Genomic DNA, 24,212 nt, shown 5'->3' on the forward strand with positions numbered 1-24,212 from the left:
TGTATCAGTGTATTAGCATATAACCAAACGTTCGCCGGCGCAATGCAACACAGTAAGTCATGCTCGATGTCGACACCAACGCTTTGCATCTCCATCTCCACCTGCACCTGCACCTGCACCTACACATGCGCTTCTTCTCGTGGTCTTACGCCTCTGGATGTGGAGTGGACCTGAACCTGACCTGGACCTCGACCTCGACCTCGACCTCGACCTAGACCTAGACCTCGACCTAGACCTGGACCTAGACCTAGACGTTCAACCGCCTCACACCCGTCGGCCCGTGGGTATAGGCGTTTGTGACCCAGTTTTACGCTTCCAACTCGTTTCCTCCCCGCCAAGGTAATCATCCGTCAGATCATACTCAGGCCTTTCGTCCTGTTCCGTGTCGTCGTCCTCGTCCTCGTCGTCAGCCTCATCTTCGTCAACAATCCTAGAATCCTGCAAGATCTCGGCCACATCGTCCACCTCAATCGACTCGCGGATCGACTCGTCCAGTGCCGACTCATCCAGACTGTCGTGCGAAACGAAACTGTCGCCCATGTCGTTGCCTGATTCGATTTCGGCTTCGTCCTCTTCCTCTTCCTCATCGTCTTCATGCTCCAGCTCTTCCGCGCCTTCATTCTCCCCTTCGGAATCGGTCGGGGCAAAGTTCTCCAAATCGCCCGGGGCGTCGCGCCAATACGCAAAATCGGTATACTCTTCGCCGCCTTCTTTCACCAGCGTCGACACGGGAGGGAAGAAATGGTCAACGACCTCGCGCATCGTCACATAGCTGCTCCGGTATTTGTTCAGTGTCAACAAGTCCAGTGAAACCTCGGCATTGGTGTTGATGGTGAAGATCCGGCTAGAAGGTATGTTGACGCTGCGGTAGCTCAATGCATCGGTAAACCGGTTGCCGAAGCCGGCATAGAACGGATTCGTCTTGCCCGGGAAAAGGCTCAGGATGTCTCGCAAACATGCCATTTTGAACACCTCGGGCTTGCGCAGGTAAATCTCCCGCCGCAATGCTGCGATCGTCCGGTCCGGGCTGAGGATAACCGGGCCGCGAGGCAGTTTCCAACCATCCTGATTGATGCCGTTCAGATATGCCCGAGTGGTATCTGCTTGCCCGACCGAGCGACTCGTCAAATACATGATGTTGAAGCCGTTGGCCACAATGTCCGAGTACAGTTTCGCCACTCCGGTGTGCGTCCAGTCACGGCCCATCATGTTAAGCAAGTGACCCAACGCGTCGGATTTGGTGATGGTGCCGTCGATGTCGGAAATCACAATTGGCACGTCATGCATCCAGTAAAACATGTATGCCGTACACGTCGCCCGGTTGACCGTGAAGGACATTTGATTCTCTCCTCGTTTGAGATTCAGTGCCTTAAGCTGATCACTTGTCAGCCGGAGCGTTTTGGCAAAGTTTCGACTCTGCTCCCCAGATATGCGCGGCGCTGGAGGCAGTTCTTCCGATTGCGCTCTTTGATGCTGGCCGTGCACATGACTCTTGGCTGCGAGCGTAGGAGATGTGCTGCGATCGCTGTCGCTGTGGTAGCCGGGGTCGGATGCGCTATCTGGCGAGACTGCACTCGCCGTCTCTAGGCTTTGATTGACTGCTTTACGACTGGCAGCTTCGCGAGCTTCTTCACTGCTGTAGATCCACAAATTCCCATTCTCGTCAGTCCCGATTAGAGATCCGATATCATAGTTCCCTTCAAGCTCCTCGGAGAGCAATTTTCGCGCAACGGCTTCGGCACGGAGAGCTTCCTCTTCGCTGGATTTATAGCCTGTCATGTCAAGCATGAGATCCCCTGATTCGGTTATTTGCGACCGAATGTTGGAGGAAGACAGTTTCCTAGACAGCGTCATGGCTCGATCATAGGCGTCCTTGGCTTTGAGCGCAGGAGGGCTGGCCGAGGATTTGGGAAGGCTCAATTCATTCAATTTGGGCCGGGATGGGATGGGAATTCCATTGCCGTGGAATGCTTCGCCCTCTGATTCTAGTTGCTCACGTGCAGCGAGAGGTAAGACCTCCTCTGAAGCAGAACGATCCCGGCTATGGGCGGCGATGGTCGCTTCTGATAAGGTACCTCCCCGTAGATCGGATCGGGAGCCTGGAAACGAGCCATAGGCATCTCCTTCACTGAGATTCGCGCCATCGCGTCTAATGAGCAGAGGTGGACGCTGTAGCGATGTCTCGTCCAGGCCGTTGCGTCCCTTTTCGGTCTCCGTGATATCGAGGTACGAGGGTTCTGTAAGCCCAGGAGATGGTGGTCGGTCGGTGGCCACAACCGGTGGACTGTTGGCCGGTGAGACAAGAGGGGAAGTCTGCAAGGCTTCCGGAATGTCGTTTGAGGTCTCAAAGACAAAGAACGCCTCGCCACCGTCACCGAGCTTCATGGCGTAGTTCTGCTTGACGCCATTGACCCGGAAATCAACCTTCTTGTCAGACGGTCGAAGTAGAGAGAACTTGCCGAACCGGACATGGAAAGGTGAACAAGCCAGAGTGCCGTCGTCTTGCTCAACAACAATGACATCAATGGCTCCCGACAGAGTTGCCGGATTGATGGAATTCCATGTCTTGGAGACACCACTCCCCAAGCTCCGGACGTACTGCATCGCTACAATGGACCTGGAAGACTGGTCCAGATGCGAGGATGCGGTCGGGAGGTAACCGAAGTACTCGAATCTATGGTTGGGGCATAACGGGGGCGCCTGAGGCGATGACGCAGGCAGGGAATGTTGCAAAAATAAGCCGGTTGACGATGCTGGAGGAACGCAATGCCGGTGATGTTACAAGTAAGTTAACACAGAGGCATAAGGTCTGTTATACAGAAGAGGCCGTAAGCGAATCCATGGGAATGAAGGCGATAATAAGTGATGTGCCAGTAGTCGTGAGTTGAAGAAAGTCATGGGGTGTCCGTGGAGGATGAGACAACCCGGACTATTTTGGGCTAAATCAGGCAAGGGAGAAGGGCCGGTGATTAAAGATCTCTATTATTCTACTTCTATGCTTAAGACCTCTATTCTTCCCCGGATTTCCCTCCAATAGTAATGCATAGTAGTGGCTTGGCTGTGTATCCGCGTATTTGCAGTGGTCACTCGTCTTCATCCCGCCTACGGCCATCGCAGACAACAAATGTTCTTCTTTCAACAGTCCTACTCTCCTCGTATATTGTATTCCTGCCTCTAGAAAGAGGTCAGTGTGACTACAGACCATTTCGACATCCGGCCTTCTACTGCCTTCGACACCCACCAGCCTGTCGCCATGGTGTCTATCTAGCAGCAACGCCCTCATCAATACTTCCGCCCTTATCAATACTTCCGCCCACATCACTCATCTCCTGAAGCCGTTCCCTCCTCCCGCCTGCGCAGTATGAGTTCGCCAGCAAACCCTCCTGGTCCTCTTACTCCCCCTGCAGAACCGTCGTCGCAAGCTCCACAACCCTCTCAACCCTCCCAAGCCACTACTCAACCACAAGTCGAAGCACTCCTCTCTCAGCCCTTGACCTCCTTGTCCGATAATGGAAGTGCAAAGAGACCTCGAGACCACCGTCTGATACACCTATTACTCGCTTCCCATGGCGTCAGCGCCTACCAGCAACGCGTCCCGTTACAGCTCATGGACTTCGCATATCGATACACCAACTCTGTACTAACTGACGCTTTGCATATTCAAAATGAGGCGTACGACCAAACAGACGTGGGAACTTCATCTAAGGGAAGAGGGACAAAACAACACCAGAACAAAAATGAGGAAGGCGACGTAAGTCTAGCGGCATTACGCATGTCGATAGGCTCGAGGGTGGGACACCAGTTTCAAGGCAGCTTACCCAAAGAATTTCTCAAGACCCTGGCCGACGAGAGGAACCGGATATCACTCAATACCCAGGCCAGGGATGGAGAGAAGAGCGGTCCTCTGATAGGAGGCGTCAGACTCCCTCATGAGAAGTTCTGTCTTACGGGCGTCGGCTGGGGCTTAAAGGATGAATGGGACAGCGAAGGAGAAGAAAGCCTTGACTCCGAGGAAGATCCTCGGCCGGAGCCAGAGGACCTGATGCAGATGGATGAAAGATCAGGCGACGAGGATGAAGAAGGCTTGGGTACGATGGAGGATGTCTTTGGTCCGGACGACGCAGCAGGGGAAGGTGACAAGGATGGAGATGCGGAGATGGACGGTTGAACATGAACAGGAACAGGAACAGGCGCGCAAACGAAAATGGGACTTTCTGGAGTGGCATTACTGTCGATTTGAATCATACTAAGATACCCCGGGGCACATGCGGATACATGGAATTGGTTTCCAAGTGCTGTCTGTAACTTCCAAAGCCTTCTGGGTTGCCGGTGGCGACTTCCTCACGAAGTTGCATCACGTCTGTAGGCTTTCTGTTGTGTGACCTGGGCCCTCTGAAGCCCTTCTATGCTCAAAGCCACATGCCTATCTTACACAGCTATATCATCATATTAGTATATATCGGTGCTGCTTGTCTTTGGAATTGTGACTCCATCTTCTTTGTCGACCCCGCCAAGGCTCGGAGGCTCGAGCGGGAAAATCAATCTGGTGAGAGTTTCTGCGGTGTCATCGAGGCGACTGCGGAGCCCACTGGATGTGTCAAAACACCACAAACTTATTAATGTCTTTCCTTTGACTGTGAACACAGTTCTTGTGCTTTTGACCATTCCGTTGAGCGTATGCCTGCCATACCACTCTTGTGGATGGACTCATCTAGATGGCACCAGGAGCCATTCGATTGGGCTTCCCACGCCTACCACCTCCTCGCTCCCCAAGTTAACGTCAAAGGCCGCATGGCTCTGGCTCTGCTGGTGGTCGTCATCTGGGCATTCTCGTGGTACGTCTTTGGAGGAAAACAACACCCACTGTTCTTGGACATGGCTGACCATTCAGGCTTCTCTGGCGTGCCTACTCAGTCATCACCACTCCCAACGAAGTCCTTGTGGAGAAGCTCGGCCTCGATATTCCACCTACCCCGGTCGTCACCCTCGAAGAAATCTCGTCGCGCGAGATTCAAATAAGCTGGAAACATGCGGAACCCTCAACCTCGGTGCAGGAGCACCATATTGAAGTTAATGGGAGGGTGGTAGGGACCACGAGAAAGAATGAGATGGGCGCTCTAATATCGAACCTCATTCCTGGCCACATCTACGATATTCGAGTTTTTTGTATAAGTGCTGGTACCTTTCAGACGCCGAGTGCGCCTCTACACGTCCGGCTTCCGGGCCCATCTTCGACTTCTTCACAGGATGGCTCTTCCGAATCCGGACCCGCTGTCAGGGCGATCCCGATACGCAGTGCTCAGACCCTTACACCTTTGGCCGCACCAGCGATGACTCGAGAGTTGAGTGGAGGACAACCGATGGGTAGAAGAGGAACGACCGGACGACGGCCTTCGCCCGCCAACCATGTCATCGAGGCCCAAGATGGGTCATCTAAAGGGACCGAAGACGAATTGGATGGCGATCTTGCCGAGTTGTCCCAGCGGTTCCAAAAGGTCCAACAGGACATTGAGGCTGTGGAGGCGCAGATTCAGGAAGAAGACAAAGAGTTTGATGGTTCTCTGAAGGAACTCGAAGCGCGTCGTGACGAATTGAAGCAGGGCTTGAAAGAGAGAGATGAGGCCAGCAATGACTTGCGCAAGCAAGTGCACAAAGCGGAAAGCGCTAGTCGGACCGCCCAGAGCGAGAAGACCAAAAAGGAGCGGCTCCTGCAACAAAAGGAAAATCAGCGTAGGAAACGAAAGGACGAAATTGCAAAATGGGAGGACCAGATTGCCTCTATGAAGGAAGAGATGGCTGGCATCGAGACACAAAAGACCGCAATCGAACGTAGAACGCAAAGCGAGTTGAGGGAGGTCAGGAAGAAGATTGAAGAAGAGCAAAAAGAGGTCGCGATGCTGGAGGAAGACAACAGAGAAAAGGCCCTTCAGATCAAGGCGTTGGAAGAAGAGCGCCAGCAGCTCAATGTTGAGGACGAGACTGATGAAACAAGAGAAGTGGAACGCCTGGATCGTGAACGTGATATGAGATGGCGAGCGAGATTTGATGGTCTTCAGCAAACCTACGCAAGGCTGTGGAGCGATCTGCAACTGGCGAACCAACAGGTCAGCTACACACGGGAGCAAATCACTCAACTGGAGACGAGATGGGCCAACTCGATAGCTCTTGCGCCCACCACCACCCTCGACATGGAAGCTTTACGCCGTGGGATACGACCGGTTCGGAGACCGAGGCACACCAACTCACATGGCAGCAGCATCTCATCGCCGCGGGGTCCATTTGCTGGTCCAGAACCTTTTCCTTCTGGATTCCAGTATACGTCTGCGGCAAATGCTTCTCCTACGACCGTGATTCCGAGCTATTTCAATCCTCAAAACGGGATGACGTTGGCAATACCGCTCGAAATCCCGTCGTCACATGTTGATGACGTTGAAGCAGCCAGCTCCATGCCCATGAGTCCTCGAGCCGACGCACTCTTACCAGCCGATCTCCTTGGTGACGAATCCTCAGATGAGCTCCCAGACACAGATGATCCAAGCCAGCCACGGGGGCTGTCGGAGGCAGGGACAACTCCCTTTCCCACGATTGGTTCACCCATGTTGCAAGAGGACGCCCGTCGTACCGACACGCCTTCTGCGCACTCTTCGTCGAGCAAGTCGTTCTCCAGTCCTCTACAGACTTCTGCTCCGGCGATCGAAGCCGAAAAGTTGTCCGATTCTGGGCAAGCATCGGATCACAGGGCAGAAGAAGCGACCGACGAAGACGAGGCTATCCAGCAACCCAGTAAACCCAAGTACATGTCGATGTCATCGATGTTTGGCCTCAACCGCCAACGCGGGAAGACTCTTGCTGACCAGCCACCGCTGCTCGGCTCTCTCAAACCTACCCAGAGTCGATCATTTCCGAGAAACATGGATGAGTTCGATCCAACCACGCAGCCTAGAAGGCGGTTAAGCTATGGTGGGAACTGGGCTTTCCCAGGGACCCTCTTGCGCGGAAATGGGAACCCCGAAGAACGAGACCAAGAAGCATCCCGGCTGTCTTCGACACGACGTGCCTTCCTCGGATTCGGGAAATCTGCCGGTGCCCCGGCGAGTTACGATCCTTTTGCTGCCAGATCTGGATCGTTCGATCCTGGTCTTCGAGCAGAGACATCCTCGCCACGGCCATCTTCCACTTATTCGTTCGATAAGCTGCCGCGACCGTCATTGGAAAGTCAATTTCGGGCTTGGAACACTGACAAACCTCCGATTCGAAATAGTCCTCTTGCTCCGGATTGGGGTTCACTACACTCATTTTCGCGAAGCCACTCGCGCCGTCCGTCGTTTGTCTATGGATCTACCAGTAACCTGTCGCTCCCAGCGGACGAAGAAGTGATTGAACCGGACAAGAAGCCCAGTCGTCCGTTGCAAGCGCCGATTGGTACCCGTCCAGCATCGTCACAACAAGCTTCCACCCCGAAGCTAAACCCAGCGGCCCCGTCATTTACCATGCTCTTTGGTAAGAGGAGTGAGAAGACCAAAGACAAATCGAGAGCGAAAGACTCGAAGGAAAGAGTGGGCGAATTGGAAGCCACCTCTCCTCCCGAATCACGCAAGTCCAAGGACACGAGTTCCATCACCAATACCGTCTCGACTTTCGAGTCCGAGCCGCTAGACCGCACAGCGTCGGCCACCAGCGCGCAATTTTCGTTTGAAAGCACGCCGGTCAAGCCTACATTTATATCCAAGATTACGCGTAAAGCCAGCAGCAATAAGTTTGGAAGTTGGAAGGACAAAGGAGGTTTATTCTCTAGGAAAGAGGCGACTGCGCCCAACGGCGAGAATGAGGAAGAGCAGGGTTCGACCGAGCATCTTGGGAAGAGTTTGGAGAGTACATCGACCACGCCAAGCGCCGAAGACAAGAAGTCAAGCCGGAGCTCGTTGAGTAATTGGAATTTCATGCGCAAGAGCAAGAGGGGCCGAGAAGATCTGACGGCCAGCGAAATCAGTGAGAGTAGCGAAAGAGCCAGCGAGACTGGGGAAGAGAGAGACGATGATGAGGCATGAGAATGACATGGAATGGGAATGGGAATGGGATGGCAATGGCAATGGCAATGGCAATAATAGATATATTGATAGTCTACAGATCAACAGTTGGATTCCATATTGATCTGGCAGTGGTTGCAAAGGACAAATACAAGATTGTTTAAAGCTCTGGCGGTACGGAGTACGGATACATAATCTGGTAATTTGGCGAGATGGCTGTGACTCTCACATCATTGAGGAGTGGGCAGACAGAGACAGCAGCCTCTGCCTCCGCCTCGTCCACCACGCACAAGCATAAGCACGAGCACACAGAATTATCCGTGACTCATGCGCAGCATCTGATATTTGTTCACACGTGAACGAAAGGACCGATTGACATTCGAATATATTCTTGATTCGTCTCTGGCCTCGACATGACTGACTGATCGATGGATTGAAGGATGCCTCCCTCGCTGTCGCCGAACATCGCGGGCAATTTTCTCCAATGGCCAATTCCAAGTACGAGTACGTCCGCGCCTTCGAGCGCGACGAGGTTTTACTGCCCAACACGTGGATTGTGGTCCGGATCGACGGGAGAGGCTTTCACAAGTACGTTCAAAGTTCAAGCCCGTCTAGTCCATTTATTTGGGCAGAAGACTCCCTTGCGATTTTGTGAGTTTGACGTTGACCGGTATGCGTGCGCGCCCTGCAGACTGTCCACCCATTACCACTTCACCAAACCCAACGATGTGCGCGCCCTCAACCTCATGAACCTCGCGGCCAGCCATGTCGTAGCGTCCATCCCCGACATCACCATCGCATACGGTGTCTCGGACGAATACAGCTTTGTGTTCCACAAGACGACGAACCTGTTTGAGCGGCGCTGCGCCAAGCTCGTCACCACCGTCGTGAGTACCTTCACGGCCGCGTATGTTGCGCTCTGGCCGTCGACGTTTGAGGCGAGTGGCGGTGGGGTCGGCGATGGCGATGGCGGTGGCGGTGGCGATGCACTGAGTCTTACGATGCTGCCGACCTTCGATGGGCGCGCCGTTTGTTATCCCTCCTGGGGGAATTTGAGAGATTATCTGAGTTGGAGACAGGTCGATTGTACGTGATGATTTCTCTTTCCATCGCATCGCACATGCGGCACCATGTTCTTCGAGCCCTCTCTCCTTGGTTTGATGTGCGATGGCATCTTCCCTTCTCCATGTTCCAATTCTCAACCGCAAGACCAACTGACCTCCATGCTACAGGTCACATCAACAATCTCTACAACACGACCTTCTGGGCCCTCGTCCAACAAGGCGGCATGTCGCCCACCGCGGCGGAGGAACATCTCAAGGGAAGCGTGTCAAGTGACAAAAACGAAATTCTCTGGTCCAAGTTCGGCATCAACTACAACGACGAGCCCGACATGTTCCGCAAGGGAAGCGTCATCTTTCGAGAATATGCTCTCGAACCGTCCACTGGGCCGAAGCAAGAAGTAGGCATCGAGGGAGCGGATGATGAAGTAGGTATCGAGGGAGCGGATGATGAGAGTCGTGGGCTCCAAAGCCCCGTCACAAAGACCCAAGCGGAGAAGATGAAGAAAATTAGGCGCAAAGCAAAGGTCGTCACGAGCCATGTCGATATCATCCGCGACGAGTTTTGGCTTCACAGGCCTTGGATCAGGAGTGGCAAGCCGGGAAAGTTGATCGTTGACCATGTAAAGTCCTAGAAGAACAGTCACATTCGTCCTAAGAGGAATATTCACATTCGTATAATGCGTACACGGGTCTGGAATGTCTTTTGATCGTACACTGACTGGTCTGGAACGTCTTTTATCGTACACTGGTCTGGAACGTCTTTTTGATTCACTTCACCCAGATATCTATCTATGCAATCGTGGCAACGCCTTCATAGATATGTGGACTCGAAGAATCCCGTATGGATATCTCATAGATTATGGGGACTCGAAGAATCCCGTACGGACATCATCGGCACTGTCATCAAGATCATTACGATAGTGATAGAACAAACTTCAGCCCAGGCACGTCATACATCAACTAGCTATTGCAGCTTTGGGATGGCCGCTTTCTCGGCTTTTCTCTTCTTTCGCTCTGCACGTCGAGCGGCCTTGTCAGCCGCATCTGCCGCCTCGACCTCCGCCTCTGGAAGTCGCTCGGACGGGTGAGCCTCGGCCGCAACCGCAGTTGTCGGCTTTCGAGCCTCCTTCTGTTCTCTACGTAGCCGTCGACGTTCTCGCCTTTCTTCCTTGGTCTCAGGAGTCTCGGCTCCCTCTTCTGCCTCTGCCTCTGCCTCTGTAACTGCCGGCGTGGTCGTGCTCGTGCTGGGCCCAGACTCATGTGCTTCTTCTGATGTCCGCTTCCGCTTCTGCTTCTTCTTTTCCTTGTCTTTCCGCTCCGACCTAGCCTCGTTCTTCTTTTCCTTGTCTTTCCTCTCCGACCTGGCCTTGGCCTCGAGATACTCGCCGACATGCCGGAACTCCTCGACAGGACTGGGCCGTTCGGGCCGTTGCCTGCGCTGTTTATCTTTGTCGCGTAAGGCCATGTAGGTGCTGACTTGTTCGAATTCAACCACGGCGTCCCGCTTCTGTTTTTTGCTGCTCTTTTTCATCTTGGTCACCACTGCGGCGGTGTCGGTGTCGTCGTCGTCAAGGACATCGCTCTTTCGTTTCTTCTTCTTCTTCTTCGACGACAGGGACCGCTCCACCTCCATCTCGTCCAAGTTTTCGTTTTCAATCGTCCCTTGCATCTCGTCCAAGTCTTCAATCGTCCCCTCCATATCCGGACCCTTGATGAAGTAGCTATACAGCGAGCCGTGTTTGCCGCTCATATTGTGTTGGCTCTGGCTTATGGCCGGCGTACTGGCCCCACTGGTCCTTTCGCTCTCGCTCTTGCCAATGTTCCCCAGCGCGCTCTCGAAGCCTTTCAGCCACCACTCGGTCCCGGCCGGCGGTTCGTGGGCTTTTTTGCCGATCCCGAAGCGGCCCTTGCGTTGTGACACGAGCAGCGGCTTCACCAGCCCGTTGCCGTTGTTGCCGACCTTGGCGGGGTCGTACGCGAGTCCCCGGTGGCCTTTTTGTGTGTACGGCCGCGAGTCGAGCGAGTGCCCGGGCCCAGCCCAGCCGAGCGAGAGGAGATGGGCCTGGGCGTCCATAAGGGGGGTTGTATGTGTTTTGCTGTTGGGGAGGGCTGTGTATGTGTTTGCCGTGTCGGGGAGGGTTGTGGATGTGTTTGCTGCGTCGGGGAGGGTTTTGTTTGTGTTTGCCGCGTCGGGGAGGGCTGTGTTTCTGTTTTGCCGTGTCGGGGGGGGGTTGTGTATGTGTTTGCTGCGTTGGGGAGGGTTATGTGTGTTTTGTCGTGTCTGGAAGATGGAGAGGGAGAGGGACGTAGATATCGCCGGCAACCCTGACGTGCTATGCCATCAGAACATGTTGATGCTCATGTCGATGGAAGAATGGGACGCCTTCGGGGGTGGGATGCGAGACGCATGCGGGCATCTAATGCTGTACTATGTACTATGTACCATGAGTACGCATACATGCCTCTCTCTCTCTCTCTCTCTCTCTCTCACTTTATTTTTGTTTTTTTCCCGCCCGAATCCTCGGCTACGGAGTAGCCAGTTAGATTTGCTCGCTGATGTCGGCGTTGACGGGCCGATCCGCGGCAACATCCGCAGCTGATATAAGCAGATTAGGTCCATCAACCAACGTACGTCGACAGAGACGACGGACAACGGACGACGTAGGTGTACAGATACAGAGTACTATACTGTAGAATCTTCTCCGGCCCGAGCATTCCGTATCATGATTCCGCCGAAATACATCACCGACTGCTATGCTATGCTATGCTCATGCTCATGCCACGCCCGAAAGACCATTCCGAGAGATGGTGTTCTGCGATGACCGGACCGAGGACAGAGATCATTCCTAGGGATAGTGCTCTGCTCTGCGATGACCGGACCGAGGAGTAAGTACCTTAGCTCATGGTGCTGTTCGCCATTCGCTTGGAGATAGGCAAAGAGCACCACCATCGTCTCCTTCAAAAAAAGACAAGCTGATTCCAAATCCAACCCAACACGCGCGGGGCAGGGTGATATTTCAAATTCACTGAAGCCCACGAGGTTGAGGCGAGCAAAAAGGACCGTGTCTAGAAATGCCCGACGTCGCTGTAGCTATTGCTTGCTGACTTGGAGCGGCATGTAGTATGGCGTGGCAACAGTTGTGTGCCTGACCGCTCGACTTTCTGTTCCGGAAGAGAAGAAGGGCTTGGGCTGCCTCGAGGGTGAGGGAAGAAAGGCTTAGACTGCCTCGAAGGGTGGGGGAAGAATGGCTTAGGCTGCCTCGAAGGTTGAGGGAAGAAGGAAGGGCTTCGACTGCCTCGAAAGGTGAGGGAAGAATGGCTTGGGCTGCCTCGAGCACTGAGGGAAGAATGGCTGCCTCGAAGGGTAAGGGTGAGGGAAGAAAGACTTAGGCTGCCTCTAAAGCTGAGGGTGAGTGTGCCGGCAGAATACTCCCACCGCCAACTCATTTGAATTCACCGCAGCAAAAAATCCAAGGCCTATGTATTGCATTCACGGATTTTTCTCCCAATAACGCAAAGACCCCCAGTGCAGTGGCCGAGTCACTAACTGGGCGACCGGACCGCGACCGATCCTCGAGTTTGAGTTCAATTCTCACTGTCACCCATAAATAACCCTGCGAACCCGGGTTAACGCCAATCAGCGACTGACAAGCGATCTGTTTCAGGCCCAATAAACAATTAATTACAATTAGGCCCAATAAATCAACTGATAACAACTCGACAACAAACGAACCACTCGATACTTGAACCCTGCGAACCCGGGTTACCACCAACACCGACCAGTCAAGAACGGAAAAACCCTACAACACCGATCGGGTTTAACTTCCCACAACCCTCATCATCACATCAAAGTTGATACTGAGGCTGGTGGAAAAAGTTTTTGCAAATTCAGAATTCCTCTGACGAGCAAGCCACGAGATTGGATCTTAGCTATGTTTTTATGCAAGTTACATAGACCTCAGCCTTCATCCTAGGCCCCCTGGTTTGTCCCGTGGCCGTGGCTGTGGGCCTGGGCCTGGGCCTGATTACAGTACAACGATCAAGTCGCTTTCTCTATTTGCCTTGGAGTCTGACAATGAGTGACTACTACCTACCTTAAGGTACTGACTAGTACTAGTACTGGCATTGGGACTGGTACTGGTCTACTACCTACCTATTGGTACTGGTACTAAGTGGTCTTATAGGACTGCCAATAATCATGGGTCTGTACGTACTGTCTTGTCGAGGACGGCCGAAGCCCAAGTCCAAGTATTTTAGATGACTGCAATGGCTGTTTGCTAACGAGACTGACTGTGCAGTCTGCACGATTGATTGTACCCTAGAAAGAGAGACATGTAACTACAGGTGAAGGAAACACGCATGATGGCACATGGCTCCTTCTACCGAGCTGGCCGTGGATTGTGGATTTCTAAACCAAAAAGGCACCCGCTCCCAGCGTCTTGGCCGGTGAACGTTCAACCTGACTGTTGTACGAGTACCTTTACCGACTCTTCTAGCACCTCCCTTCTTCGATTCTTGCATGTGCACATCACTTTCGACTGTGGCCCAATCGATTGCATCCTAGGTAGGGGAAGTCGCCTGCCCCAGGGGCCGGGCAGGAGGGATGGCTCACTTGTTGGTGGAGTGTTTTTGCCATCCCTCACTTGTTGGTGGTGTTTCTGATATAGGGCTGTAGCAAACTTCCGTGTGTCCAGATGGCAGACTATGTGTGATGTGAGGGCATCGATCTGAGATCTTCACACATAACTTTCGCCTGGCAAGTTTGCATTTGTTTGGCAGTTGGCAGGTCTGGAGTCCTCACTGCGCCAACCAATACTCGACTTGCCATCACCATCGCCATCGCCATCACCAACACCATCACCATCACCAACACCATCACCATCACCATCACCATCACCATCACCCTCAGGCCTTAGGTAGCATCATTTCTCCCTCAGGCCTTAGGTAGCATCATCTCTCCCTCCTCGAGCGCTGTTGTTGCCGTGTGATGTCGTAGGCTGGCAGTGGAACTGTGCAGTGCTTGGTGAGCGTGGCGAGCGTAGCCACTTCGACTCATCGATGAATATAGTGGGAAATCGAGAAATCCAGCTGACGCGCAGCCGAGCAATGTTGATCATGGTGGTTGCAACTTGTATCAAGGAAGGAAGAGAAGCCATGTTTCTTCTTTTGCATTTGCTTTTACATTTGCATTTGCATTTGCATTGCTTCGATTTCTTCTGGTCTATCTTGCCTCACTTCTCACCATTGTCATCGATACATCACACCGTCCAAGTGGCTCGTGGAAGATCGAGCGTCTCCTCGGTGGCGGCAATGTCATGCTGCATTTCGGGGAAATGCTTGAAGAAGCCGGGCTTCATGGTCCAGTTCTTGAAGTTGTACGCGTATTCCAAGAATATGGGCGACACTTCGTACCGGTTGTGCTGCGGGTTATAGGCGAAGATGTCGCGGTCCGAGTACGGCCAGTGGAAGTGGAAGTTGGCGACATAGGCGGCGGAAAAGGCGCCCGTCGCAGTATATTTCTCGTATTCAAACACAAGCCGGTCGCGGAGGCCGGGCCTGGTAGTGTTACTAAGGTGTTAGAGACAGCCGATCTTGAAGCTCGATCTAGACGGGGACAGGGGCAGGGAGTATAGTTATGAATGTAGATGTGGTTGTGGTTGTGGATGTGGATGTGAGATGACGCACCAGATCAAAAAGTCGATGACTGCCGGGTGTTGGATCTTCTCTTGTGACGGCCTGAGCAGCGGACACGCCAGCGTCAGCCGATGTTACATCTCATTCCATCTACCTTGGAGGTTTGTGAATGGAGGTCGCGGCGAATGTTGGTTTTCGCGCAAGGGAGGTCAGGACGATCGCGCATTGGACACAACCTACCTCGGTCGCAAAAAGACAGGAACTCTATCCAAGTTCTCCTTGCTCGGGTTCTCGCGGTACTGGATCAGCGTTTGGCAGACATACATCAAGGCAATGCGTTGTGCCTTGGAGGTCCAAGTGCCGAAGACGCGCTGGTCGACCTGGCGCAAGGCATTCCATACGGGATGCTGGACCTCGGGCCCGACACTTTCCCATCCCCAGATGGCGGCTTTGAATGGCACATGCAGGTCCAGGGTGGCGGTGGAGGAGGCGCGCTTCTTGACAGCGTCGAGACAGGTGATGAAGGCGCCGTTGGACACGTGCCACTTTTCCACGTCCAGGGCAGTCTTGATCGCCGTATCTGATGACGAGAAATGGTAGTGATAGTCGAACGGCGACGGGGTCTGGGCAGACCAAGTCCAGCCACTGAAGGGCGCCGTGCCCGTCTCGAGCGCCTCTAGCAGCGAGGTCGGGCTGAAGTCGAAGAAGTCTTCCAGGCCTGTGAGCCCAGCCACGCCGTCGTCCGAAGGCTGCGACACGTCGAGGGCCACGCCAGAGTCGAATGCTTTAGTGTCGACGGTGTCAGCGACCATCACCTCCGCCACATCCGTGGTGGCGGTCGAGACCGAGTCATGGCGACTGTGGACGCTTGGAAAGGGGGGCGTCGTCGGGGCTTGGAACGCAGTCGGCGTGGTGGGGGTCACTGCTGTTGGTGTTTGTGCACAGGCACAGGCACATTCGGACTGTACGTTGCACCCACACGCCTTGATGGCTAGTCGGTCCTTATTCTCATCGTCATTGTTGTTGCTGGACGGGTCCTCGGTAGTCAGCAGGGCTTGGTCGAGGGTGCTGCGCATCTTGACCAAGGCATTGCGGAGACGCTGATTGTCACTCCGCAGGTTGTCCATGAGCCGAGTCAGGTTGGCCACTTCTCCGTGCTTGTCGCCGGCCTCGAGACTGCTCAGGCGCTGCTCGAGATAAGCGATGCGGTTCTTGGTCCTCTCGCGGGTGGCTCGCTGGGCCAGCCGGTCCTGGATTCTCTTCCTTTCCGCTCGAGTCTCGTCGGTGTCTCTCTGGCGCGATCGGTTGGTAGCAGTGCTAGTGCCATTGCGAGACATCGCGGCGGGTGCTTCCATGATGGGCATGGCAGAGCGCTGTTCTTGCTCAAGACCTAATTAGACATCGCAGGTCGGTTCCATTCGTCTGAGTAGAGCAGAGGACGATCTTGATGTTCTGACTTGTTATCGAAGAGTCAGGAGACTGGGGACCCCAAGGGAAGATTGGGAGAGGCAGAAAAGAGGAGGAATGGGCTAAGGGGCCCAACAGGGCAGCTTCCCCGGACCCTAGGCCTGCTGAGCCCCGTTATCCGAGGCTGAAGTGGTCTTCCCCAGCTTTTGTCCCCACATCCTCCATCATCATTGCCGAACCGCTCCATCCCTCCGACCGTGGGGTGATCTGGGTCGAACTGAGGTTGGTTTCATCGGCGGGATTGTACGGAGCACATCAAGCTGTAGTATATGTACCTCTTGCTGGGGGGTTTCCTGGATCTCTACATTATCCGTTGTAGGGGAACTAAGCAAAGGCTTGACGTGGCTGACGCGGCCGGGCGGTAAACCAGGCGAGCAGCCCGCGGGAGGAAGAGCGGGATGGATCTTGCGATCATCGCTGTGTGAATGTTCCAAACACTTAAAGCTCCGTTCAGGGACGCAGGCAGGCAGAAGGCAGACCAGCAGAAGCGAGACCCCGCATCGAGGCCCTTAAAGCAGCTTGAGACTGAGACGGGGCTTTCACGTGACATGGACTCTCGCGGCTCTGACTGACAAAATAATTAGTGGCCAACTGCAGTAAACGGAGCTCAGTCTAGGCCGCAGATTTCAGTCAGACGGGCGCCCCTCCAATTGAATTATTCCAGACGCAGCCTCGTCCATCCAACGTCGATCGTGCCGGCACGTCCTGTGTCCATGTAGTATTCAATTTCAACCTTTTGCAGCGAACGCCGCCTCTATCCGACACAGCTGGGCCGAGAAGCTGCTGGCTGAAACAGGGTTCGCACCTTTACACACCGTCTAGCGCATGGGTTTGTGGTTTGTTCTGCGTACTTGCAGAAAGGCTGCGCTGTCTTTCACTCAACTAGTCACCTAGTCGACCACAACTCGCGGGCGCTCCAAGAGACAGATACAAGGCCTCATGCCGCCACCGCCGCCGAATGAAGGCACTGACGGCTCAAAGACATGGACAGCGCCGCACCTCTTCGACGACGTCAGCGAAGCGGAGGCGGAGCGCTGGACCAAGATCCACGAACACCTGAACCGGAACGAGTTCCGAGCCGCCATCAGCACGGCATTTGAGCTGAGCCCAGGCGACAATTTCACCTACCATGCCTCGGCCAGTGTGAATTTGGCCCAGGTCGAGGCGGCGATCCGTGCTGGGCGAGCGAACGGGCTGCACGCGTGGTACGTGGAGCCTGTCGGCATCAATCATGATGGAGCCAGCGGTGGCGATGGCAGTGGCAGTGGCAGTGGCAGTGGCAGTGGCAGTGGCATCAAAGATGCAAGTGCAAACGCAGACGACAACCTTGACGACAGGATCCCCGGCCATCCCTCGCTCCGGGTGGTGGGATATCCTCCGCAAAACGACATTCAAGCATACGTTTCACTGTTCGATCCGACCAAGTCGTCGGCGAACAGTCTCAAATCGCTAGCTGCGAATGCGAAAAAGTCGTCCATCCGCGCCACCGTGGCAGAGTATCTCTTCAGCAAACGGTATTTGGACAAGTCGATCAACGTGCCGAAATTCAAAGCGCAGGCCAAAGCACAAACGCCACCCAACTCGGCGCCCGCCAACGCAAAACTCGGCCACGCGAACCCGGCGCTCGACTTCTGGGCCTACGCGTGCCATGCGCTCGAGTACGGCGGACCCAACACCAACACCGCGCTGGTCAAGACCGCGCACCACGTGCTACCCGTGTACATGCACCATTTCGGCTGTGTGGTGCCATCATGGGAGGCGCTGCAGATTGTGGCGAAGCTTGCGATATCGGCGGGCTCGGGCTCTGACGCTTCTGGCCCTGGTTCTGCCTCTGCCTCTGGTTCTGGCGCCGTTCTCGACATGGGCAGCGGCAACGGATACTGGACGCTGATGCTGCGACGGCTCTCCGTCAGCCACGGCTTCGACTTGGACGTGGTCGCCGTGGACAGCGGACAGAGCCGATGGCGCACGACGTGGATCGCCGACACGGTGGTGGCCGACGGCGTGCAGTACCTACGCCGACGCGCCGGCTGCCCGGACCGCGTGCTGCTGCTGGTCTACCCGATCGTCGGGGCCGATCTGACGCGCCGGCTGCTCGACGCCTACACCGGCCCCGTGGTCTGCGTGGCCGGTACGCAGAATGGGAACGGTTACACGGGGTTCAAGGACATGACCGTCGACCAGTACATGGCGACCTATCGGCCACACTGGGAAAAGGTGTGCCAGGTTCCGCTGCCGAGCTATGCTGGCAAGGACGATGCGCTGTTTGCCTTTCGCCGGAAACCACTCTAGTACTTGTGTCATACATGCATGGTACATAATGTGCTCGCAGCCGCGCAGCCTTGCGGCGTGTCGAGAAGAGATCAAGAGACACCTGGGTCGTCTCTCTCTCTCTCCTAGCCCTGCGGGAAAACCGTTCGGTAATGTCCTGCGAGCGAACCTAGGATTGAGATGGAGACTTGTTTTGATTTCGGTACGCTGCGCTGCGCTGTCGTTGATCTAACTAGATAGATACTTCCTAGATATCTGGCATATGGTATGTAGCATGTGGCGTACACCTCAGTCGAGTCAGAGGGCAAAGTCAAGGCCAGAAGCTGAAAAGCATTGTTCCACTGGTAAGACGACACACGATCAAAAGGAGGGAGGAGAATCTCAAATGGGACCAACAAAAACACAATGATGCCATTAATTGTTGGTACACAGCGCCCAGTCTATCTGCAAAGTCGCCTTTTGGATGTCTTCCAAGAAGAAAATTCCCTTCTCGAAACTCTATCTCCTTTCCGCGCAATTCTGCAGAGCTCCCCCAAGTTGCTTGTCCAGCTCCAAGTCCAGGTCCAGCACCGTCTATCCGGTAGTGCCAGACCCGAACCGTCTAGAAATGTGCAGTGTCTCTAATGGCCATGTGTCGTCTCGCAATGCGGTGTGCACGCTGAAAGATCCGCCCGCGAAGTCTGAATATGCATTGAAACCGTAACCTGAGACGAATTCGGTCGGACCGATCACCTTTGAATGTTCCGGATCTATTTTCCAATGTCGACACCCCCGGTTGCGCCCAGGACTCTCTGTACGTCAAGTTTAGCTTACATCATATGTGTAATGGAGGGTTAGGCGAGGCTTACCTTGATGTCACCATAGATGGCGAATTGACCGGCGGTCAAAGTACCCACCATGAACAGACGAGCACCGATACCAGCGTAGCTGCCACGGAAACCCAGCTCCTTGGCGATCTTGACCAGACGGGAAGTGGTGCTCTCACCAGGCAGACCCTTGGTCTTGTTGATCTTGGAAAGCATGGTGTCGGCGGGTTGAGAAACAATGGCAGCAGCGAAACCGGCGATCAGACCAGAGCCCAGGTTGACTGCGGTCTTGGTACCGTCGGAGGCGGTCTTCTGGTCGACGAAGTTGCCATAGATGGCCTCGGCCACCTTCTCGTACACGACGAACTTGGCCATAGTGTAAGGAACCTGCTTGAACAAGATGGGACCGAACCCGCTGTAAAAGGCACCGAAACCCTCATTCTTAAAGATCTTGCTGAAACCAGAGATGAGACCGGAGGCAAAGGTAGGGTCGGACACCAATCGGATACGGGTGGCCTCCAGGGGGCAGAGAGCAATGTCGGCGAAGAACTCGGCAGCGGCAGAGGAGGCAAGGTAGACGGCCGTTCGGTTGTTTCGCGCTGTGTCGTAACCGAGGAGGTCGATGGCCTGTTGCTTGAAGAACTCGTAACCTCCGAACTTGAATGCGCCTTGCAGGAAATAACCAGCAAAGGTTGGGCCGACACCGGTCAAAAGAGCACCGGCACCCTCAGTCTGGATCACTTTTCTGAAACCGCCAATCAAGCCGGTGTTGTAGGTGACAGGGTCGAGCTGGATTCTCGTCTTGACGCTGGTAGATGGTCAGGTCGCAAGCTCGTCGAGGGTGGAGGAGAAAGGAGGTCAGACGGGAGGAGACTTACACATCGACAGGAGTCAGAGAGCCGTGAGTGATGGAGCAGCAGACAGCGCCAGCGAAGGCCTAGATCAGGTCAGTCAGTAATGAGGCTGCGGTCGTGGAGGACAATGGCAGCTTACGAATCTGCTGTACAGCCCGAGGCCGGAGAGCTTGGGCTCGGCGGGCGTCTCGAGGAGCTTGGGTGCGGCGGCGGCGGCCATGGCGAATGACTAACGCAACAAAGAAATCTAGAACGGAGAGGAGAGAGTGCACTGGATGGACCAGTATTGCTCAAGACGAGGGATGTGCAGAGAGAGTAAGACGGTGATAAATTCTTTTCTGTTTTCTGTCTTCACAGGGGGATGGAGATAAACCTCAGTTGGAGTTTAGAGCTCCGGCCAATGCAGCCCAGCGAAAATGAACCGGGCGGAGCAGGCAGAAAATGCCGCACAACCGGCCGGCGCAGCTGCGCATCCAATCAGCGTAGGAGCTGGCCCAGTGCACAGCAACCAATTAGACAGTCACGTGCTGCATAAATCTTGGCGTGTCACTATCGACATCAGACATCAACATCACATCAGCAGAACAAGCATCAACTATCAACTACATGTAGTGCTGGGTGGGCAACAAGAGGGCTGGTGTAGGTAGGCGAGAGTTGATTTGGGCTGGGCAACCATGAACCGATTGCCCTTGAATTGAAGGACAATACGGTGAGTGCACTGCGTGGGCCGTTTGTTCTATAGTGAAGCCTTGAGAGGTAGAAAGGAAAGGCAACCAACCAAAGCCCTCTGTGCTGAACCGAACAAAAAAGGGAGGGAAACAAGCAAGACTTGAACAGAGGAATTCCAGCGAAAACACGGCCCTACGAGCCCTCCCGACCTAGGGAACTCGTAGAGACGTGAAGCCAGAACAACGTATCTGGTTTTTTAAGGGGAGGAAGGGGGAGGGGGGCCGGGCCAGAGGCCGAGTCTATCTCATCCTACGTCCCTCCTTTCCTGAGGACTCTCAAGAGGGTTCGAATCAGCCTGTTACACAGCCTTTTTAGGGGCTGGGCTTCAAGTAATCAGAACCCTTCTGAGAGCGGGCAGGCAAGGAAGGATAGCAGGAGAAGGAGATAGGCTCGAACCCCCAACTAATCCTATGGATTGTTGAGGAGAAATCTGCAATTGCAATATATCACCGCATTTAATACGCGGCAGGGGCAAGTGTTGAGGTGCTCGGGTCTCGCCAAGCAAAGTGTTATGTTGTGATGCCGTGTTGGAGGGCGCCCTGATCAAAATTAAAGCCAAAGAAGGGATAGGAGGGAGAAATGTTGTGTTGCGTCGCGCAATATCAGGCGCCGAACAGCACTCACCCGAGATAACAACAGGTAAGTCCAAGTGGCAGCCACTCAATCTCATCGATGAAGAGGCCCAAAGGAGAGGTATACCGACATCTGTGCGCGTTCGTTCACACAGCCCGAGAAAACCACCGTTGGTCGGTGGCATTCTCGACTCGCTTGTTGCATGGGAATGTGGATGGTTCAGTTCTGGACGTTATTATGGACTTGGACAAGAGCCGGTCCAACCCTTGCCACAACCTCGCCACCCTGGGAGACGGCATCTTGAGGCCAACCTGGGAGACGGCACTTTCATGGGCAAGAAGGAACGTTTTGGCCAGTGTCTGCCCATCAGATGGCTCATTATTGGGATAGACCCAGTTCTGCTTTCACTCGTCAGTCGATTGACATTGAACCCACATGGATGCACCGAACACTGGCAACTTGCAAAGTGTCCCAGTGTCAGCTTGGATCAGTGTCGAGCAGAGATGTTGCCCCAGGTTTCTCCTCAGGGGTACAGAACACCGACGATCGCAGGGGAACGATGGGAAGTCATCCATCCTGTGTCAGGACCAAAGGGCGAGCCCCCAGGTAGGCGAGAGTGAAAGGTCCCTCTGCCTCGCTGCTTTGGTCACGTCCCTCGTCAAATCTACAGCCGTGGACAGGGTGCTGATGCCACTGCCACTGCCACCCGCGAGCAGCATGTCGACGTCGAGGGCGCGACTGGCGAGAATGTCGGACACAGACAGCTCCCAAGGTCCAAGGCCAGCCAGAGCCAGAACCAGAACCAGAACCAGAGCCCTAGGAACAGGACCAGCCATCAGTGGTGGTGTCTTGCAAAGATGTCGAGTGACTGGGGAGTCAGGCCCTCATATCTCACCCAGAGGTATCAACCAGAGGTCATCAACCAGAGCCGGAGAATAGGAGAATTGAAGATGTGTACGCGCACCCTCAGCCGGCGACCCTCACGACGCAGAGAAACAGAGAAAGAGTCAGCAGCACCCATTTGGTGGACCTTGACCCAGTCAAGCTCCAAGCTCATCTCATGGGGCCTAAGCCTCACTCTGCCCTGCCGCACATGAGTCTGAGCCAAACTACCTACCTTACAATACATACCACGTCCGTTTAGCTCAGCAGCCCTGATGTCACAACTCTCTGTCAGCCTGGGCGGGAAAAGAAGGGTCGGTAGGACATGTCAAATCCTCTCTATCGTACATCCCTTGCAGCCCCGGGGCCGACCTGTCGACGAGACAAGCTAACAGCGACTCGAGCAGAGCAAATATCAATGATACAACATCCAAAACACCATTCATTACTGGCATCATACGCTGGCCCTCCCCCTCCAAAGAGTGCTGTCACGTACTAAATACTAACGTAAAGAAGGGATCGTGAGCGTCGACAGAAGGACCGATTCAAAACGACGTAGGTACTCGTTCCTGATGAGTAAACCGGCCAAGGTTTCCAACCGCAGTCAATGTCATTGTCATTACTGATCAGTGATCTCCCATGGCTAAGGAAGGGCTTAAGGCCTCCCCTCCACCAATTTAAGAAAGTAGTACTAGGTATGTCCTCTGTAAACACTAGACATACCCACCCGGGGAGCGAGTCTTTCATTAGCACGAACCCAACCTTGGAGGAGTGCTTGTCATCCATCAGCTTAGAGGAGTGGTTGTATCCATCAGGCACCTCTACCTACACCTACTCTGTCCTGCCCGTCCATCCGGCGCCCGGCAGTGCGACGCCGAGGTCCTGTACCTGCATATTGTACTACTGTAGTACAATACCCTGCCGCTGACACCCACTGACACCCACCCACATGGCACGCGAGCAAACAAAGACCAAAGACCAAAACCAGATATTCGGACTGCCGACAACGAGTCTGATGTGTACAATCACCACAACATTGACACCAACCATGTTATTAGAGTTTTACTGGATGTGTAAACATTGACACCATATTAGAGTTTTACTGTATGTGGATGTGTAGACGCTGGAATACAGTACAGAACAGAACAGTACAATAGTCTTCAGCGAGATTCCACACTCTTGAAAGTTGACCCAATACTAATATTAATATGCTTTTCTCTGGGACTTTTCAAATCTTAGCATTGATTCCCCTCTCCTCCCCGTCCAGCCGCGCTTTCGATAGATGCAAGTGCAAGTACAGTACTCCGTAGGTTAGGGCAAAACAAAATCCCGAGCCTAAGGCCACCTTCCCGGCCCCCACCTCGCCGGCACCTTCAAAGTTCACCTTCGCTTCCCTCGGCGGTTACAGTAGAGTTCACTACCCTTCGCTTCCCACTCGGCGGTTACAGAGTAGAGTAGAGTCCACTACGGTGTAGCAATCCATATGTGTAGGACGGAGTCCACTACTGTGTAGTAATCCATATATGTAGGACGGAGTACGTACGCGCATACTGTACGTACTAGTGAAGTGTACACTTACAGTAGTAGCAAAACTCAGCCCGCCACGCCAGGTCGTGTGTCTGCGTGCTGAGGACCGAGAATTTCCGTGAATTAGTCCTAATTAATTAAATTGTACACATGTTTACATATACACCGTACTCGGTGCAGAGGCGTTCTTGGCGACCTAGAGCTAGGAACTGATGCTAGAGGGATGAGGTGAGGTGAACTGATGCTAGAAGGATGAGGTGAGGTGAACTGATGCTAGAAGGATGAGGTGAGCAAGTCTGCAGTGAGGGGGAAGGACAGAGGGGCCACTCCTAGCATGTGACTGACATACTACAGAGCAGGAGTAAAAGGCGCAGTGCT

At 54.1% G+C, this 24,212-nt stretch overlaps 8 protein-coding genes across 8 annotated transcripts; 4 read left to right on the top strand and 4 right to left on the bottom strand.

Moving 5' to 3' along the window:
* Positions 1-264: 264 nt before the first annotated feature.
* Positions 265-2,604, bottom strand: A1O3_03838 (uncharacterized protein; the record flags this gene model as incomplete). Its single annotated transcript, XM_007733973.1, has 1 exon — positions 265-2,604. One exon carries the CDS (start codon positions 2,602-2,604, stop codon positions 265-267), a length of 2,340 nt encoding a protein of 779 aa, XP_007732163.1.
* Positions 2,605-3,361: 757 nt separating this feature from the next.
* A1O3_03839 (transcription initiation factor TFIID subunit 9B) lies at positions 3,362-4,168 on the top strand (the record flags this gene model as incomplete). The annotated part of the gene is made up of 1 exon (XM_007733974.1): positions 3,362-4,168. One exon carries the CDS (start codon positions 3,362-3,364, stop codon positions 4,166-4,168), a length of 807 nt encoding a protein of 268 aa, XP_007732164.1.
* Positions 4,169-4,791: 623 nt separating this feature from the next.
* Positions 4,792-8,048, top strand: A1O3_03840 (uncharacterized protein; the record flags this gene model as incomplete). The annotated part of the gene is made up of 2 exons (XM_007733975.1): positions 4,792-4,835; positions 4,892-8,048. 2 exons carry the CDS (start codon positions 4,792-4,794, stop codon positions 8,046-8,048), a joined length of 3,201 nt encoding a protein of 1,066 aa, XP_007732165.1.
* A 463-nt stretch (positions 8,049-8,511) lies between these two features.
* A1O3_03841 (tRNA(His) guanylyltransferase) lies at positions 8,512-9,723 on the top strand (the record flags this gene model as incomplete). The annotated part of the gene is made up of 3 exons (XM_007733976.1): positions 8,512-8,615; positions 8,719-9,113; positions 9,260-9,723. 3 exons carry the CDS (start codon positions 8,512-8,514, stop codon positions 9,721-9,723), a joined length of 963 nt encoding a protein of 320 aa, XP_007732166.1.
* Positions 9,724-10,055: 332 nt separating this feature from the next.
* A1O3_03842 (uncharacterized protein) lies at positions 10,056-11,165 on the bottom strand (the record flags this gene model as incomplete). Its single annotated transcript, XM_007733977.1, has 1 exon — positions 10,056-11,165. One exon carries the CDS (start codon positions 11,163-11,165, stop codon positions 10,056-10,058), a length of 1,110 nt encoding a protein of 369 aa, XP_007732167.1.
* Positions 11,166-14,349: 3,184 nt separating this feature from the next.
* Positions 14,350-16,062, bottom strand: A1O3_03843 (uncharacterized protein; the record flags this gene model as incomplete). The annotated part of the gene is made up of 3 exons (XM_007733978.1): positions 14,350-14,647; positions 14,777-14,827; positions 14,966-16,062. The coding sequence occupies 3 exons, from the start codon at positions 16,060-16,062 to the stop codon at positions 14,350-14,352; spliced, it is 1,446 nt and encodes a 481-aa protein (XP_007732168.1).
* Positions 16,063-17,131: 1,069 nt separating this feature from the next.
* On the top strand, positions 17,132-18,484 carry A1O3_03844 (uncharacterized protein; the record flags this gene model as incomplete). Its single annotated transcript, XM_007733979.1, has 1 exon — positions 17,132-18,484. One exon carries the CDS (start codon positions 17,132-17,134, stop codon positions 18,482-18,484), a length of 1,353 nt encoding a protein of 450 aa, XP_007732169.1.
* Positions 18,485-19,212: 728 nt separating this feature from the next.
* On the bottom strand, positions 19,213-20,343 carry A1O3_03845 (uncharacterized protein; the record flags this gene model as incomplete). The annotated part of the gene is made up of 4 exons (XM_007733980.1): positions 19,213-19,254; positions 19,312-20,077; positions 20,148-20,206; positions 20,263-20,343. 4 exons carry the CDS (start codon positions 20,341-20,343, stop codon positions 19,213-19,215), a joined length of 948 nt encoding a protein of 315 aa, XP_007732170.1.
* Between the last annotated feature and the right edge of the window lie 3,869 nt (positions 20,344-24,212).

The sequence above is a fragment of the Capronia epimyces genome (genome assembly GCF_000585565.1).
Source record: "Capronia epimyces CBS 606.96 chromosome Unknown aczIQ-supercont1.3, whole genome shotgun sequence".
NCBI classification, from domain to species: Eukaryota; Fungi; Ascomycota; class Eurotiomycetes; order Chaetothyriales; family Herpotrichiellaceae; genus Capronia; species Capronia epimyces.